The sequence below is a fragment of the Pelobates fuscus genome, chromosome 1 (genome assembly GCF_036172605.1).
Source record: "Pelobates fuscus isolate aPelFus1 chromosome 1, aPelFus1.pri, whole genome shotgun sequence".
NCBI lineage: Eukaryota > Metazoa > Chordata > Amphibia > Anura > Pelobatidae > Pelobates > Pelobates fuscus.
In genome coordinates this window covers 35,298,162-35,316,326 of record NC_086317.1, presented here as the reverse complement: position 1 = coordinate 35,316,326, position 18,165 = coordinate 35,298,162, and the positions used below count along the sequence as shown (strand labels likewise).

Sequence of the window (18,165 nt, the reverse complement as noted above, 5' to 3'; positions counted from 1 at the left end):
CACCAGAACCACTGTGTGTGTGTGTGTGTGCGCGCCTGCTAGTGAGTGAGCTTTTGTTTTTATGTCAATGAGCTTATGTATATCTGTGAGATTGCTTGTGTGTGTGTGTGTTTCAGTGAGATTGTCTGTCTGTGTCTGCATGTGAGTATGCTTACTGTATAATTAAACGTTTTTACTCTGAAAGGACCAATATTTTATATCAGAAAAAGCAACATATATAGCCTTACATATTACATGCGACAATATATGGCACAATGACTTATGTGGCTGGCATAGATTTTTTTTTTTTTGCCATAGGTTCAATGCCACAATCAAAAACATGATCTGTAAAATGTGTCTTGAAAACCCCCAGGTACACATGCACCCATTTCACATACTCCTTTTTTTCTTTCTTTGTTGCTGTGATACTGGTGACATATTTGACAAATAACTGGAATTACAAAGTCTGATAGAATTACATAAAGCTCTGTTAATTATGCGATGCATTTCACCCCCAAATATAACAGTCTACAATGGTGGAATATGCACTCCAGGGCTGCCATCCCAGTCTTAAAGGCACCAATGGTCTATAGCTTGTCAGTATCTTCATTGGAAATAGATCCTCAACTATTGGTGTGTATGAAGACTGGTTTGGGAACCACAATAGAGCTTGGCTCTAACGTAAGAAGTGGTGCGATCACAAATGGGAACCTTTGGTAAATAATGTATCTGTTATATCCATACTATGTTGAACATTGTGTATAACATGATTATGTCCATACTATCGCAGTTTAACCTATCATTATCAAGTTATTTGCAAATGACCACCAGCGTTTTTATTTTTCTTTATTTATATTCTATAAAAGTAACATGTACACTTATTTTTTAAGTCAGTATGCATAAATAACCTATTATTTCATGACAAAAGAGTGGAGAGAACTGTCCCTCTCTTCAGGTGACAGTGAGGAGGGAGCCGATGTGATCGGGATCAAGCTGCTCTCCCCTTTTACATGGATAACCGCGTGGCTGTTGGGAATGCACTGTGAAACTTTCTCCTTCAATCTGAGTGACTCATCATCTGGTAATCATTTGATTGGAGGAGACCACAGCTGATATCAGATTGGATGCTGACATCACTGGAGGAGTGTCAGGAGGCTGCAGTTTTTATTGAACTTAATTGTATTGAGCAAATTGAGGGTGGACAGAAGGCAACTTATAGTCCCGAAAAAAATATTATTTTCGGGACTATATGGTCCCTTTAAGGCTGGTTGGTGACTTGGGATGCTGCATTGATGGAAGGGTCAACTTAAAGGCCAAAGTCCCAGGTGATATTTGAAATTGTTCCTGGGAAAAATCCTCAGACAAGTCACAGAATAATAGAGTTATGAACCAGAACACCAAATCAATTTATTTCAAGTTTTTAAGATGGTGAGAAATGGTGCGTGGGTGTATCTATTCTGTATATATGCAATAAGGTTAAATATAATATAACTAATTTGCACATGGTGTTTGAGAAAGGTATGTATGCATTGAAGGAGCTAATGTTCTTTTTCATATGATGTCCACATACCTTTATGTTCCTGTTCTGTTCTGTTTTAATGTCTCGGCTGATCTGTTTGTATTGTGCTGCTTTGCATACCCCTCCTTACGCTATTGCATTTAAAAAGTCCGGCTGTGCTGTGGCATTTGGTTTTTACTCCTGTTATCCCAATCATCCTAAAGATCACTGCCATCTTCTGAAAGCTGATTTAGGACAGTAGGACGATGTATCACACGTAGTGAATTAATGTAGGATTGTTATGATGGAAATGTAAAACTGTATTTAGATTAATGCCTGCCAGCATTGTTGCCCGACAGATTACGTACTTGTTCAAGTTACCAATCTGCTTTAAAGGGACACTCAAGGCTGCACTTCTGTTTTTATGCATTATAGAAGTATTGCAAACCATTAATAATAAAAAAGTAACTCCCTTATTGAAGGTTTGTTATTGAAGACCAGGAAGCTGCTGTTGTGCGTCAGCCAATCCTGGTCCTCTCATTGTTTTTAATTGTCTGTTGAGAGTTTTTCAGTGTGGTGAATCTGTCCCTGGGGTATCATTCATTTAAAAAAAACATTGATGAAATTACTGTACTTGTCTAGTTATGCAAAGACACTGGGGTTCTTTCAGATCAGTGAAAATCATTGCACTTTGTCATTCAGGGGAAAACATTTTGCATTCTGTAATATAATCTGTTACTACAATGTCATAACGTTTTATGATTTAAAGTGATATATAGCTTATGAAAAAAAGATTTTTTTTTTTTTCATTGGATAATGTCTACAATTGTGTATATTTTTGTTGTAATATTATTTATTAAGCGGGGTCCATGTATATCGCGATAAACTTACCAGGTTATTGTTAAATGATAACAAGCCCTGCGTATGATTGCCACCCACGTTGTTGCGTTTTCCAGTGTCATTCTCCTCGCCATGGATGCCTTATCTAATTGTATCTTTTTGTCTTTTGTTTTTTGCTCCCTTGCAGGGTCCCTTACTATAGACCGCACTACATGGTTAAAAAAAAATAAAATATTAATAAATAAAAGCCGAATGCCTTGGAGTGTGTCGATGTAAAATATTACATTTTTAAAGTGCATGCTAAGCACCGGGATATAGCTGGGACTGACATCAAGCGAGCAAACCAAAGGAAAAAACCAAAAACCCTTTAAGCCTCTTTACACTGTTGTATACTAAGACGTGAGGTTTTATAAGGATTATAAAAACGTGAGCTCCCTACATCCCCTAATCATGAGAGCTTCATTGGAAGCCGCGGATATTGCCATCGTCGCATTGTATTTTGTGCTGGTTTTATGCTTTGGATTCTTTGCCATGTGGAAATCAAACAGGAGTACCGTGAGTGGATACTTTCTGGCAGGTCGCTCCATGACCTGGGCTGCTGTTGGTGCCTCACTATTTGTAAGCAATATTGGTAGCGAACATTTTATTGGACTGTCCGGATCGGGAGCAGCAAGTGGATTTGCAGTGGGTGCATGGGAGTTAAATGCCTTGTTGCTCTTACAACTCCTTGGATGGGTCTTCATTCCAGTATATATACGCTCTGGAGTATATACTATGCCCGAGTATTTGTCAAGACGTTTTGGAGGACATAGAATCCAAGTCTACTTTGCAGTATTATCTTTGATTTTGTACATTTTTACCAAACTCTCAGTGGACTTATATTCTGGGGCCTTGTTTATTCAAGAATCTCTTGGATGGAATCTTTACTTGTCTGTGATTTTGCTTATTGGAATGACCGCTCTCCTCACTGTCACAGGTGGACTTGTGGCTGTTATTTATACAGATACTCTCCAAGCTTTTCTCATGATTATCGGAGCCCTTACTCTTACCATCATCAGCTTTGTACAAATTGGTGGATTTGAGGAAGTCAAAAGGAGATACATGTTGGCAACCCCAAACATTACATCCATATTACTGACCCATAACTTTACCAGTACAAACTCATGCCATGTTTCACCAAAGCCAGATTCCCTCAGGATGCTGCGTGAAGCGAACGACGAAGACGTTCCTTGGCCCGGGTTTATCCTGGGCCAGACTCCTGCCTCAGTGTGGTATTGGTGTGCCGACCAAGTCATTGTGCAAAGGGTGTTGGCTGCAAAGAACATATCACATGCCAAAGGAGCAACTCTCATGGCCGGTTTCCTGAAGATCTTGCCATTGTTCATTATAGTAATTCCTGGGATGATTTCGAGAATACTGTTTGTCGATGATATTGCTTGTATAAATCCAGAGCACTGTATGGAAGTTTGTGGGAGCAGAGCAGGTTGCTCAAACATTGCTTATCCACGTTTGGTGATGAAAGTCTTGCCTGTTGGTTTGCGAGGCCTGATGATGGCCGTAATGATTGCAGCACTGATGAGTGATTTAGACTCCATATTCAACAGCGCAAGCACCATCTTTACACTTGATATATACAAGTTTATGCGAAAGACTGCCACTTCTCGAGAACTCATGCTGGTTGGGAGGGTGTTTGTGGCTTTTATGGTAGTTATCAGCATTGCTTGGGTGCCAATCATTATAGAAATGCAAGGAGGGCAAATGTACCTGTACATTCAAGAGGTGGCCGACTATCTGACTCCTCCAGTGGCTGCTTTGTTTCTTTTGGGTGTATTTTGGAAACGATGTAATGAGCAAGGAGCATTCTATGGTGGAGTGGTGGGTTTTGTTCTGGGAGTTTCACGTTTAATTTTGGCATTTGTTTATCGCGTTCCTGAGTGTGATCAACCTGACAACAGACCAAGCTTTATTAAAAATATTCACTACATGTACATTGCCACTGCCTTGTTCTGGATTACTGGAATAATTGCTGTCGTTGTTAGCCTCCTGACATCCCCTCCAAATAAAGAGCAAATTAGGACCACTACATTTTGGGCACTTAAAAACAAAACGGTCAAAGAAATAACCCACAAAGAGGAATCCTACAAGGAACAAGAGAAAACAATTGTACATTGCACTGATAATGATATAAAACAAGTAATTCCCAACGGGAAGTCAGATGACCACATTAAAAATATCCAAACGGAGGACATTACTCTTCTGATGACTTACAAAGATGACAATAACCCTCTGAGCCCATTAAGTGTCTCTGAAGCAGAGACACCGGTGGATTGCTATTCCAATGGACAAGCAGCTCTCATGGGTCAAACTCCAAAAGAGGGGATTGCCAAGGGCAAGAGCAAATGCTCCACATTTTTTGACTGGTTCTGTGGCTATAAAAGCGAGACTGGTGACAAAAAAACTTTCAAAGAAGAGGTGGAGGATGAAGCAGTTTGTTTAAAAATGTTGGAAGAGACTCCCCTTGTTAAAATAATTCTCAACACTGGATTGGTCTGTGTATGTTCTGTGGGAATTTTCATGTTTGTTTATTTTTCATTATAAATGTAAAATCTGCCTTCTACAGGAGTAGACAATATCTTGACTATTACAAAAGCAAGGCCTTTAAGACTATGATAATTTTCTTTGACTTCTCAATCTTTCAAGGCATTGTTTACTTGTTTTATTTTTATTTGTCTTTGTTTTTAACCAACGTAAATAGAAAGCACTTAGAAGGGGGAGAAGGGTTTCTCCCAAAAAAATTGTCCTAGTATTTCTACCAAATATGTAATTTATTATTGAGAATGGAGTGTTTACTGGGAGGCATTGAAATGTGTCGAAGTAGGGTTTTCCTTATTTGGTCTAAATGGAAAGTGCTGTGGCACAATAAATTATTAAACCTAATTTCTTTTATTTCTTTTTCTTTTTAAAGTTTTGATGTTGCCTTAATCCCCAATCTTCACTTTCCTAGTAATATCCGTAAGACCAAAATCAAGCTTGCTTAGAATCATCGAAATTTCACATGGTGGAACTTTTTTGTATATAATGCTTTTTTTTTTTCTAATGTTTTTCTGGATTTAAAACACAATTCAGAAATTAATTTGTTAAACTAAAGGAAAACAAAACTACCAGCACATGGCAATGAATACTGCAATTGAAATGAAAATAGAATATCCTTTCATCTAAAGTATAGAAATCACTGTTCTAACAATATACTGTGCCTGTAAATGTGTCCGCTCCAATGAACTTGCAATCTAATTTGCGCTGAGATGAGGTGACTTTTTATACATGACTAGGGAATGTTCGTCCTTTAAAATAGGTTTAACTCTAAGCCGTAGCTACCCCTTCAGGCTCATGCTTCAAATTGAGAACAAATGCACACAGGGGATTTTGAAAGTGGACCTGTCACCCACCCAACTAGTAGTGGAATTTAAACATACTTAATCTTGGCACTACAGAGCTTTGTGAACTGTATTTCAATTTTCGGTCATCATGGGAAGTTAAGCTCATAAACCTGCAGGATCGAGAATATTTATTTATCACTGGTTTCATCATTGTAGTTTGATAGTATGCAAAGTTTAATGACAGGTGGCAAAACCTGTCTAATGACGTTCCCAACCTATAGTGTTTGCTTCTAGAGCTGTGAGACTCAAAACGCAATGACCTTCAATAAAGTCAATTTTAAAATTGCCCAAATAGATGAACGGAGAGCATCCGTAAAGCAACACTATAGTATTAAGAATACACATTTTTTTATTCCTAACACTATAGTGCTCCTGTCACTAGCTGTATTAGGTTCCCTGTTTGTCAATTTTTAAAAATAAAATAAATGATTTAGGTACCTGAGCACTTCAAATGTATGTAACGGTTACGGGACCTTTTTATTGCTCAAGAAAATCGGCACTTTTAGAAAACTTGCCATTTTGTTTATTCTTATCTCAATTTTCTGATTCTTCTCCATGATCATAATGTGTGCTGCCTTTTCAGCCAATCCGCAAAAAGCTTTGCTTGTCATTGGGCTGTGAGTTAATTTATTCACAAGTCAGCCACTTGTACGTTGGCAGTACAAACTTGCAAAACGTAACTTGATTGTTTTTTCAACTGATTGGGGTTTTAGTCCCAAAGCTGTAAAATGTGGAGTACTGACATGGGACTTGTAGGTTTTCGTTAAAAATGATTGAGCTAGAAAATAGCGGTTTTTGGTAATTATAGTTTAGCTATTTTATTCTAACTTTTGCGATTTTTTTTTTTTTTTTTAATTTTCTAATTTTTTTTTATTTAACCTTTTTTTTTTTTTGCCCATCCATCCCTTCTTGTAATGATTTTAAAAAAATAAAATAAAAAAAAATCATTAGAATAACACATTAATGTAATTGGCTTTATCTATGGATGATCCCATGAGATTTCATAGACCTCACTGCTGTACTCTCGCACCAGGAGCTTAAGCGCGTCTGCCGGAATAAGATGGCGGCACGTGTGAGGGACAGGTTCAGGTTAGTATAACTCGCCTACCCCAGGCCACCGGATCCCCAGCGGTGATGCCACTGTTGGGGGTCTTTGCAAGATCCCCAGACAGTGACCATGCCGCTTTAAGTAGACCAATTGTGGAGAATAGACAAGGTAGCCAAAATATTTAGACCAGCTTAGCTATTTAATCCAGTTGATTTTCCAGCTCAGCTTTGCATAAACTGTACAATTCCATTATCAACAATTCTTAGTTGAATAAATATGTATTGCTGTAAGTGTAGAAATGTTAGCCATATTATTTCACAAACATTTACAATAAAAAAAATCCACTAAAAAAAACAACCCCCCCCCCCCCCACAAAAGTAGCAGTTCTGAATAGTAATGATATCCATAGTCTGAATTCTGGAGATTGAAGGAATACTGAAAAGATCATATCCACTTCAGTGTGCTGTGCACCCCCATTGTAAGTAATCAACATGTTTCAAACTGCTCATTGAGACCGCTCTCTTCCGTGAGCTAAACCAAAAAGTTGAAATGTCCTGAATTACTTGATCAGGTCTCCACAAGTCCTACTTTAGTGATTATATCCCAACTGGAGGAAAATTGTAGCGCAATAAAATGTGGAAGTCTTCGTTGTTCACATGGGTTGTCAAGAAAAGAGAATTTCACATTTTTAGAAATGATCACTGCTTGCCGATAAGGTGAATTTATTGGCCATTTCATTCTGTGTGGACAGTAATGTGGGGTTATTAAAGGAAACCACCATCTGGCTCCTCTAAATCTAGTAAAATCTTACTTGTATTCAAGTCTGCTGCTTCTGCCCCTAATCTGCTTGCTTGGCTGACATAATCAGAAGTAATTCTGAGGCTGTCAACGGGGCAGAGTCCAGCGCAAACCAAACACAGCACTGGCCAATCAGCATCTCCTCATAGAGGTGAATTGAATCAATGTATCCCTATGAGAAAAGTTCAGTGTCTCCATGCAGAATGTGGAGACACTGAATGTCAGTACTGTACACTGTGTGCAGCACTGCCCCAGGAAGCACCTCTAGTAGCCATCTGAGGAGTGGCCAGTGAAGTTATCACTAGGCTGTAATGTAAATACTACATTTTCTCTGAAAAGACTGTTAACTGCAAAAAGCCTGAAGGTAATGATTCTACTCACCCCCCAAAAAAATACAATAAGCTGTAGTTGTTCTGGTGACTATAGTGTCCCTTTAAGTACACAGAGCTGTACACTATAGGATTTAGAATGTAACATTGTTATTTTGAAAGCGTTGAAGGTGGTGATGTGGGACTGGTGGTAACTTTAAACTGCTGACACAAGTTTCTATATGAATAAAACTACTGCTACCAGAACATTTTAGAAATATTTATCAATTTGTAGGTTCTATTTGGAGTAAAATCTATACTACTTGCATTCATCTAGTCTACTTTATAAAAAGTACCACATTTTCATGTTTCATTCTTTACTAGAACACTTACACAGAAACTGTGGCTTCTGAGAAATTGACTTGCAGAACTGTGTGATTCTTAAATGAGATCTCCAGACATTACCCGAGAAATAACACAAACCGATTAGGGTAGGGAGTAACAGACCACAAAATATTTTACATTATTCTAAACTTAAATCATTGGGCACTGGGGATTTTCTGTGTCTGTTCTAAAAAATGTGACCAGAAAAACAAATTAAACCAAAGTCAAAGATGAATACAAGCCTGAATTTTAATCATTTGGAAGTAGAATGTTAACCTCTACCACTTCAGCTGGAAGGCTAACACGGTGAAGGAGTTTAAGCATGCGTGGGACAGGCATAAGGCTATCCTAGCTATAAGATAAGGCCAAGGACTAATGAAAGTATCTAGAAAATTGGGCAGACTAGATGGGCCGAATGGTTCTTATCTGCCGTCACATTTTATGTTTCGAAGTTGTCGTTAAAGATAAACTCTGTTCTCCATATGCCTTACCACTGTATGCGGTGGTTATGGTGCAATACATTTTAGTGATCAGGCTCTGTAGTTTTTGCCCAGAACTTTTATTTCTGCTGATATTATTTGGATGTTTCATTTTTCGATTATCTGAAAAAAAATTAAGTTTGAATGGTCTGCCATGGAAAACGAATAGATAATTTATCGTATAAATGACTGATATAGTCATGGTAATTCTGAACTACAATAACTACTTACCTTGATCCAGGACATGTGGCTGTTACCCCTCGCTCCCATCTATCTCCTTCCTCCCCTGGAGCGTTTGATCTTTATATCGACAAGTGAGGGGAGGGTCATATTGCTAAAGAATTATTATTTTTTTTTTTTATAGGGAAAACTATACATTTTCCAGAATAGTTTGCAATGTATAGAATAATTGTTATGCTCTTTCAAAAGAGCATATTTATGTGTACTCATGATGGCACTCTCTAAAGTAGACTTGTCATTGTCACAAGTTTTACTTCAATGTTTGTGCTTTTTTTTTTTCTCTGCAAAATAAATTTGCACTGTACTAAAGTAAATACAATTAAAATCTTAGCGTTTTTAAAGATATAGTTGCTTTAGGAATACAAATGTATTAAAGCTAGAATGTTACACTAATTATTTAGATTATCAGTCCCCCCTTAATAAAGTTGGATAAGGCATTTTCTCACCTTATTTCACTCACTGTGCTGATCTTCATTGATGAGCTCAGCCAATCCAATGCTTTGCCATATGGAAGCATTGGGATGCTAGTTAGCTTGCGCAGCAATAGCCGTGCTGCGCCAACCAGCATTTAGTGTGGTGGGAATGTCCATCCACAAAATCTCTATGGCCAGATGACCTTAAAGTGTTTATTAAAGTAGAAAGAAGAGGGTCAGAGCACTTCAAATAGGAGTAACCGCAGACTTTAATAGCTATTCAGTTCCAAAGCCGTGTGACATCTCAAAATTTAAAGTGCCTGTCCCTTTTAGAATCTTTACATATTGTTCTAAGACTCCGAATTTAACATGCCTGTTTGCAACAGATTCGGAAGCGAATTGGAGTTATAATTAAACGGACACTATAGTCACCAGAACCACTACAGCTTAATGTAGCGGTTCTGGTGTCTCTAGCATGGCTGCAAGCTGATCACTGTAAACACTGCCTTTACAGAGAAAGGGTAGTGTTTACGTTGCTGCCTAGTAACACCTCTAGTGACAGTTACTGCATGGATGCGCTGAACATTCCCTATAGAGATGCATCTCTATGAGGAGATGCTGATTGGTGCAGTGTTTTTCCACGCATGCGCAATAGCCTCCCAATGTTTTCCTATGTGAAAGCATTGGATTTGTTGAGATCCTAAATAGTTAGTTTATCGCTATAGTGTGAGGAATACTTGTTGGTTTGTATTCCTGATACTTTAGCGTTCTTTTACCAAAGCTCTTCCTTGTACTTCATCCATTAATCAAGAGCTTTCATCACGGTCGCACTCTTGCTTATGCATTTGAGTAAAATACAGTGGTTTGAGTGAGGCCACGGAATCTTCTGTAACTACTTGTGTGATGGACAAGAAGGCAACTACTTAAAAACTTCATAGTGTTTATTTCCTCGTGAAATACTGAAAATTTGCAGCTGCTTTAAAAGTATATCTGTGAAGTTATTGGAACTTAGTCATTACAAAACTGGAAAACGTGTTCGATGGCTTTTTTTGTGGTCTACTTAATCAGTTTAGTACCAGTGTCATGAATTATGTGTCTGGTACTAATATATATATATATATATATATATATATATATATATATATATATATATATATATATATATATATATCAGAGCTTCCTGTTTAAATCTGTGTGCCTTTTGAAAATAGTGCTCCGCTATTTAAATGCCCCCAGAACATTGATGAGCTGCAGGTGTTCCACTTGATGTCCCTTTAAGTCATCTAGTTGGAAGTGGGATAGTCAACATACTAGGCCGAAGGACCCATGAAGACAGTGGGACATCCAGAAACCTTAATATTAGAGCATTGTGTTACTGAACTAAAAAGCACCAGTCTTGGCTACACCCACCAGAGGATTAACCAGGCTAAGTGCTAAAGAGTTACCGCTGCCCATTATCAGAGGTTTCTTTCGGTGAGACCAGGATTAGCGTGCCCATTACTGCAATCATTTATCAAACAAAGTCTACGTACATACTTGTGCTAATGAAGAAAAACTTGGGCAGGAATTTATTTTGTGAGGCGTAGGCAGTAAACCACCAAAAATGGGTAGGAGCAGTTTGCTTGTTCTTCGGCGGTTGATGACACCCCCTCTTTATTTAGCAGTGAATTCTTGACTCTGGAGCTCAACCTGCAAAGTTTGCCGTTTTGACTGTCTTGCTGTACCCCCAATTAATATAAATCTTCACTAGCACCCTTCATTCAAAAGGGATCCCGAGTGAGAAGTTCCTGATGGTCTTTGCTTATTTAGGTCACCTGAATAGCACAACCTGAACCTGTAAAATTTGTACATACAGAGGGTTGTATTTTTAAACAGCACAAAACTGAAATAAAATACAAATTGTATGTGGTTTTTTTTGTGTGTATGTGTGTGTAAATTAATACTCTATGAAATTAACAGTGTTTTTATTTTTTTTGTCTTAAAACTTTCTGAACTTGTATAAGTCTGAAAAGGCTGATAACCTAAACAATGAACAATTTGTAATGTTGTAATGATGTTGCGTAAGATCTCTGTTTTCCGAAGTGCCAAATTAAAGTGAATTTTTTTTTTTTAATTATTGGCGGTCATTATTTTAATGTTCTTTGTAAAGATTGTTTTGGGTTGTATTTTCTTCTTTTTTTTTTTTTTTGCACAAGGTGTATAAATAACATGGGGATTTTTATTAAAAGGCTACTTTTGAATATTTACTGACCGATAATTAGTTAACTGTAATTGTACATTTTTGTAAATTTAATGCATAAAGTATGAATGGAGGCTTTCTTTTTAGATCCCCATTATCTGCCATTAGGTGACAGAGTAAATATCTTTAGTTCTGTATTTAAATAAAAAAAGGGGGGGGGGGGGGGGAATGTATCACAGCTGTCCATGAGTTGGCTATGGGCTGTGTTAATTCTTTTTATTTTATTTATTTTTAAATCTAGCACTTTTTTCCCCTAGTTACATGGCATGAAAGAATATAAAGACAAATGTCCATGTTGGCACATGGCTTTGTTAGAGGGGAGTATTTTTGGAAGAGGATGTTGGTGTCCATAGCATGAAGGGAAGTGTTTGTTTAATACTTTTTGTGTTGGGATTTAGCAAATATCCAACATGCAGAGCTTCAGTTAAGAAATAAATATGACTATTAAAGTATGTTACTGGACCTTAGACTACATGGATGTAATGCAAATAAATAGAATAGTACAGAATAGGCGCAGGTCAGGTAGATGGAGAGTATGTAAACGCCAAGTCTAGCCAGATATTAAAGAATACAGAAGAAAATAGTCAATGGCACAAGCCAGGGTCAAAATACAATAGAATCAATAATATAACTGTTACGGTTACCCTTAGGCTTGCTGAGAGCTGGACCGCTTAGTCGTCTGGATTCCTAGTTGCTGAAGAGGAGAGAGAGGCTTTCCTTAATATTCCATAAGAGTCCTGTAAGTGTAGAACAATCCCACTAGCTATAGCATAGCTAGGATACCTTTCTACCCAACAAAACGAGTCGAGGCTGCGATTTGAGGGTCAAGTAAGAACTGAGGACTGGGCTGACCAGCCTGCTTTTTATTGTCGTTACATACAAAAAGGATACTCCCCGGGGGAGGCATAAAATCACCAATCACATATTGGATACCTCCCACACATCTCCTCCCCTCAGATAAACAGTTAACATAATTATGTAGTACATATTTTTAACCAAGTTCTGGATGTACCCCAAAACCAGGGGGTACCCCTTTAAATCCTACACCGCTGTACAGATCTTGTTCAGGGGAGCAACATATCCGAAAACCAACCCGTTCGGATGACTGGTTCGAGAGTTATGGGTTTTCAAAGTTTTGACCGACCGCACCGACTTCCTGGCCGAAAATGGTTCCACACGTTTAGGCCTTGCGGTCGGTCTCCGTTCGTATGGTGAAACTCCACGAACCCATTGCCATCCATAGGTATCCTGGGGGTCGCTGTACTCCCCCTACGAAGGGTAATCGTCCTACCGAACGGTGAGCCGTTCGGTAGGTCCAGCACGAAGTTATACTATCCTGGAGGTCTCAGCGGTGTTCGCCTGGGTGCGTCTCCGTTTTTAGTTCCAGACGATTGCTGGCCAACACCGCTGGTCGTACGTAAGATGGCCGCGAACACGTGCAAAGTCCTGAAATGGCGGCCATCTATACGTTAACACAAAGGATTCGTGCTGAACCATACCAACGACTGCAAATAAGTCAGACAAGTGAAAATAACATTTAAAGGCACATAGTTCAATAAGGTTTTTGTAACAATAACGTCCTGTCGGATAACCACCAGAGAAACCACAACAGGATACAAATAACCAAAATAAGCTTATCTAGCCCAAGGAGGGCAGTTATTGGTCTGTGGCTGTCATGTGACACTAGAATGTGCGCGACGCCTGTGTGATGAAGCGCACAGATTGGCGTCACTTAACTGAACCGTGCAGGTGGTGCCATGTAAGGACCTTGATTCGTAGCATCCGGTGTCAAACTAAATGCGGGGGGACACCGCAGACACATGGGACGGAGGTGAGAATGCTCTGTTCTGGAGCACACTCAGCGGGCCTTTAATTTAGTAAACACTTTGCTAGTTTTTATTAGGATCATTAAAACCTATACTTTTATAGTTGTAAGCGATTAATTTTAAAATATCATTTTAAACTACACTTTTAGCAGGTCTAAGCTAACCGTTCTTTTTAATCACCGGGGATAAATGGGTGCCAATTCATACATGGACTTCATTAGAAGATATCAACTGGTCTAGGCATATCTGTATTTCTATGTAACTTATCATAAAAATTTTCCCCAGCAGGACAAATCTCTTATCACACACCCCACTTATTTAACTGATTTTGGCAGTTGATACATCGGTTACCAAAATCCAACTCGATGTTACTCCTAGTAAAATAACTAGTCACGACAAGTCTCTAACTTTTTTAGAACAGTTTCCACATGAATATTTAAACTAGGACAGAAGGGCAGTCCTGTGCAAAAATGTTCAGAAAATTACCTCCGTACGAGAAACACAGCAATCTCTGACATAGTTGTGATGATACCAACTGGGCATTAGGTCAATGCTGTCAAACTATCTGTGCTTAGCCTTGCCTGATGCTTATTGTAGTCACCCATCAGGTACTGCTGTCAGGGCTAGCCAAGGTTTTATTACCTTTCACATTGTATCATTCTGGTGCCCACTATCTGCCCTTCTAATAAAAAAAAAAAAAATAATAAAAACCATACAAACAAAAAACAGTGACAATACTGATCAAGACAGAATTGGAATTCCAAAGATACCAAAGGACATAGTAGTGATTACTTTGTCTTACGGAAAAAGCTTGACAAAATGCAGAGCTCTACCATTAACTGTGTCCATTGCCTGCTAACGTCATTAGTGACGGCTGGGGGATTCAGTGATGGTTGTGCGGTTTTCCCGGGTCATCCAAAGACCTCTGTGTTGTACTTTTGCAGCTCCTGGCCTCCAGAAGTGACAAATATGCTTTAACGTTCCAAGTTTCATAAAGTTATGCAGATAATATCTAAAATTCAGCTTAACCCCTTAAGGACACATGACATGTGTGACATGTCATGATTCCCTTTTATTGCAGAAGTTTGGTCCTTAAGGGGTTAAAGGGACACTATATAGTCACCAGAACTACAGCTTATTGAATTTGTTCTGGTGATTAGAATCATTACCTTCAGGCTTTTTGCTGTAAACACTGTCTTTTCAGAGAAAATGCAGTGTTTACATTACAGCTTAATGATAACTTCAGTGGCCACTCCTCAGATGGCTGTAAGAGATCCTTCCTGGGTCATGGCTGCCTATAATGCATACATGTTTGTGTTCCTGACCCTATAGTGCTCCTTTAATTACCAGTCTTCAAGCAGCAAACTGCAGCCTACTTTTGAAATGGTTTTAAAGCTGTGCTCAGATGATGCAACTAAACCCCAAAAATACAACAAAAATTAATCTGTTCAGCTCCCGAGGTGACCGGCTGCCTGAGAGCAGAGGCGGGTAGGCGGCTGAGTGAGGGAGAGAGGTGGCCTGCTCATTAAGAGCTAAGGTAGGGAGGTGGGCAGCTGACCTAGGGATGAAGGGGGCAACCAGGTGGCTAACGGAGAGCTGAGGGAGGCGGGCAGACGGATGACTTAATGCCGTGGCGCGGGGGGAGATGTAATCTCCCTGCTCTGCCCCCTGGCGCACCTTGTAGTGGAGCCAGGGTATGACATCCCTCTGGCCCCCGACTCACTAAATAGTGCGCAAGCTGAGTAGGGAGATGACAGCAGCCTATCCACTCCAGCCTTCCAAAGATAGGGAGATTGGGTGGATTTACAGTAAAATAAAATAAAAAAATTATTTGTGCGTGTGTCTGTGTGTGTGTCGATCAGTGAGTGTGTGTGTGTGTGTTCCCTCCAATCACATGGGAAAGGTGTCTTTACTTACCAATTTTCCTACGCAGTGCTGGTGACGCAGCGGCTGGCCCCACCTCTGTGGTTGAGATCATCAATCTTGACGATATCAGCCAATCCAATGCTTTGCCATAGGAAAGCATTGGGAAACTATTTCGCATGCACAGGTGCGCCAATTTAACTTTTCATAAAGATGCATATCCCTATAGGGAACATTAACGTAGATACTGCACAGTGTGACGCACTGACCCAGGAAGAACCTCTAGAGGCTGTCTCAGTGACTGTTGCTAGAGGTGTCACTAGGCAGCATTACATTGTTTACAAACACTGCCTTTTGTTTGATAAGTCAGTGTTTACATTGAAAAGCATTCAGGGATGGGATATAGACTTCAGAACAACTACATTAAGCTGTAGTGGTTCTGGTGACTATAGTGTCCCTTTAAGAATTGTATTTGTGGCGTTGATTTCTCTGGCTCCTAGATTCTATGCAAACTTTTAACATTTTGCTATCAATTTACCAATATATAGAAATATTTCAGTGAACACCACACTCCTCCCACTTCGCAAAGTAGATAACATAAAAATACACATGCAAAATACCTGAAATGTATGTTTTTTTATTTTTTTTTCTACCCATGAAAAACTCCGCAATATCCATATGAAATTTAGTTGGACAATAACACAACTGGTTCCTGTTATTTATTAATGTAGTTGCCCACCTGTAACCTTCTACTTGTGAGGTAATGAAAAAGCTCATAAAAATACCCCCAATTTGAGGCGGGGCCTGACACCCAAGATGGCCAGACGTGCTTTCCACTAGCTCCCGACACATGAGATATAAAACAGCGATTAACGTCGACATACTGGCAACAGAGACCCCGAAAGACATGCAAACAGCTACTTAACAAAGCGCAAATTGATAAATCGAGCCTGAAAAATCCTGCTTGCCAGCAATCTCGTCCGTTATTCTAGAGGCCTACTGGACTGGCGCATGGCAGAGGCGAGAGGTGGCCGATCTCCCGACGCAGTGTGCAGGCCTGGTGGCTATTCTCTAACAGGATGTCCTGTTAGTCCCGTTACCCTCCCCCCCCCCCCTTTGGACCGGCAGGGGATATCCCGGTCCCCACTGGGCACACTTTCTCCTACCGCGCAAGATAACCCTGCAGCCTTGGAAGCCGGGTGGTGCGACCAAGATAGCCGCCATGCACAAGCATCAACCAAGCCAAGCGGGCCCGGAGGACCTGGGGTGGAGAACACACTTCAACGCAAGACTCGACAAAATATGCCAGAGGTTCTGGGAACGCATAACACACAGATTGGATACACTCACCTCCTCTGCTATGCAGCAGTGCACCATGGCCACACTGCCGGGGTCGTCACGTGCGGAACCGCTACATATGGCTTCCGACCGCACCTGTGAAAGGGCGCCTACCACTGCTCCTGCTGACCGATTTGCGTGTGCCCAGGGCCCTCCTGCTGCCCGACACAGGCATAAGCATCTCCCACGTGTTTCCCGAGAGGGGCCGCACAGAAGACGGCGCAGGAAGCCACAGCGACGGACGGCCCCACTTCATCCAACTCCGTGTTTCCACTGCCACTCACCTCACGATTTAAAACACTCAGCTGCAGCAACAGCTTACTATTCCTGCCCAGTGAAATCTCATGCATACAGTTATTTGCTATATGGCATGTTACAATATGTTTGTTTTCCTGTGTTCCCTTATGTTTGCCTCTGTCTGCTCTACTCCTACCAACAGTGTCCCAGTCAGAGACAGGGTCCGTGTTTTATAAACTCATCTAACTATTGTCCTGCCTGACAGAATAGACCATGGGGGAATCATAGATTAAAGCCTAACACTCAGATGCAGTTATATAGCACGTTTAGCCCGCTTAGCACTTCTATGTCTACAATGTTATGCATGCCATTACTCATGATTTGTAAAACTACTTAACTCTATCGTCACCTTATTGTTTATTACGCTTACAAAAAAAAGTGCTGTTAACGATTACCGCGACAATGTATAATATGTATTATTACACTGGCATGTACCTGCTGTCGTGAAAAACAAGCATGTTTGTGAAATTTAAGCACTGCAAAAATAAAGAATATAAAAAAATACCCCCAATTCATTTTTTTCGGGGGTGAGAACACTGTTATACTTGTAATATTGAGAAAACTCTCTCTCTCTCGACATTTATGCAATAATTTGTGAGCTACATTTTAAGCAGACAAAAGCTAAAATGTAGGCTTTTGTTAAAGTAAATAAGTTTAAGTAGGAACTGTCAATTTGACAAATATGTGTTTGTGGTGTGAAAATAAAAATTACATGTAGAAATCCCCAACTCTTTATCTTCCACTGGGCACCTCCATCTTGGCGGTCTATCGTTCATTTGTATAAGCTCTGACCTTCGCCCCTGGCAGTCAGCATACAGAGAGGAGAAGAAATGAAACGTTATTTCCCATCTGCATTTGGAATTGGTGCCTTGGCTGTGCCTGGGCTGGATTGTGATGTATTAAAGACTTGGCAAATGACAAGTTCAAAAGAAAATACATTACGTGACAAATATTAACACACGTTATGTGTATAGATGTAGCTCAATTGTGTAATTTCCAGAGAAGTGATAGTTCCTCTTAAAGGTAACACTTAAATCTAAAGGTTTGCATACAGCCGGTTTGAATTTTTATTTTTTTGTAAACAATGTTTCATTTACATAGGCCTCAATTTAATAATGTTGGATAAGTCCAAAATCAAACTTGACATCTGCATGATGCCTCTTGACACACTCACAATT

At 39.7% G+C, this 18,165-nt stretch overlaps 2 protein-coding genes across 2 annotated transcripts in view; both read left to right on the top strand.

The window, feature by feature from the left end:
* MRPS6 (mitochondrial ribosomal protein S6) overlaps window positions 1–18,165 on the top strand; it is a 44,987-nt gene that overhangs the window by 9,487 nt on the left and 17,335 nt on the right. The gene's annotated exons all lie outside the window — the stretch shown is intronic.
* Window positions 2,511–6,185, top strand: SLC5A3 (solute carrier family 5 member 3). Its single transcript, XM_063447515.1, has one exon. It carries the CDS (start codon window positions 2,768–2,770, stop codon window positions 4,913–4,915), a length of 2,148 nt encoding a protein of 715 aa, XP_063303585.1. The 5' UTR covers window positions 2,511–2,767; the 3' UTR covers window positions 4,916–6,185.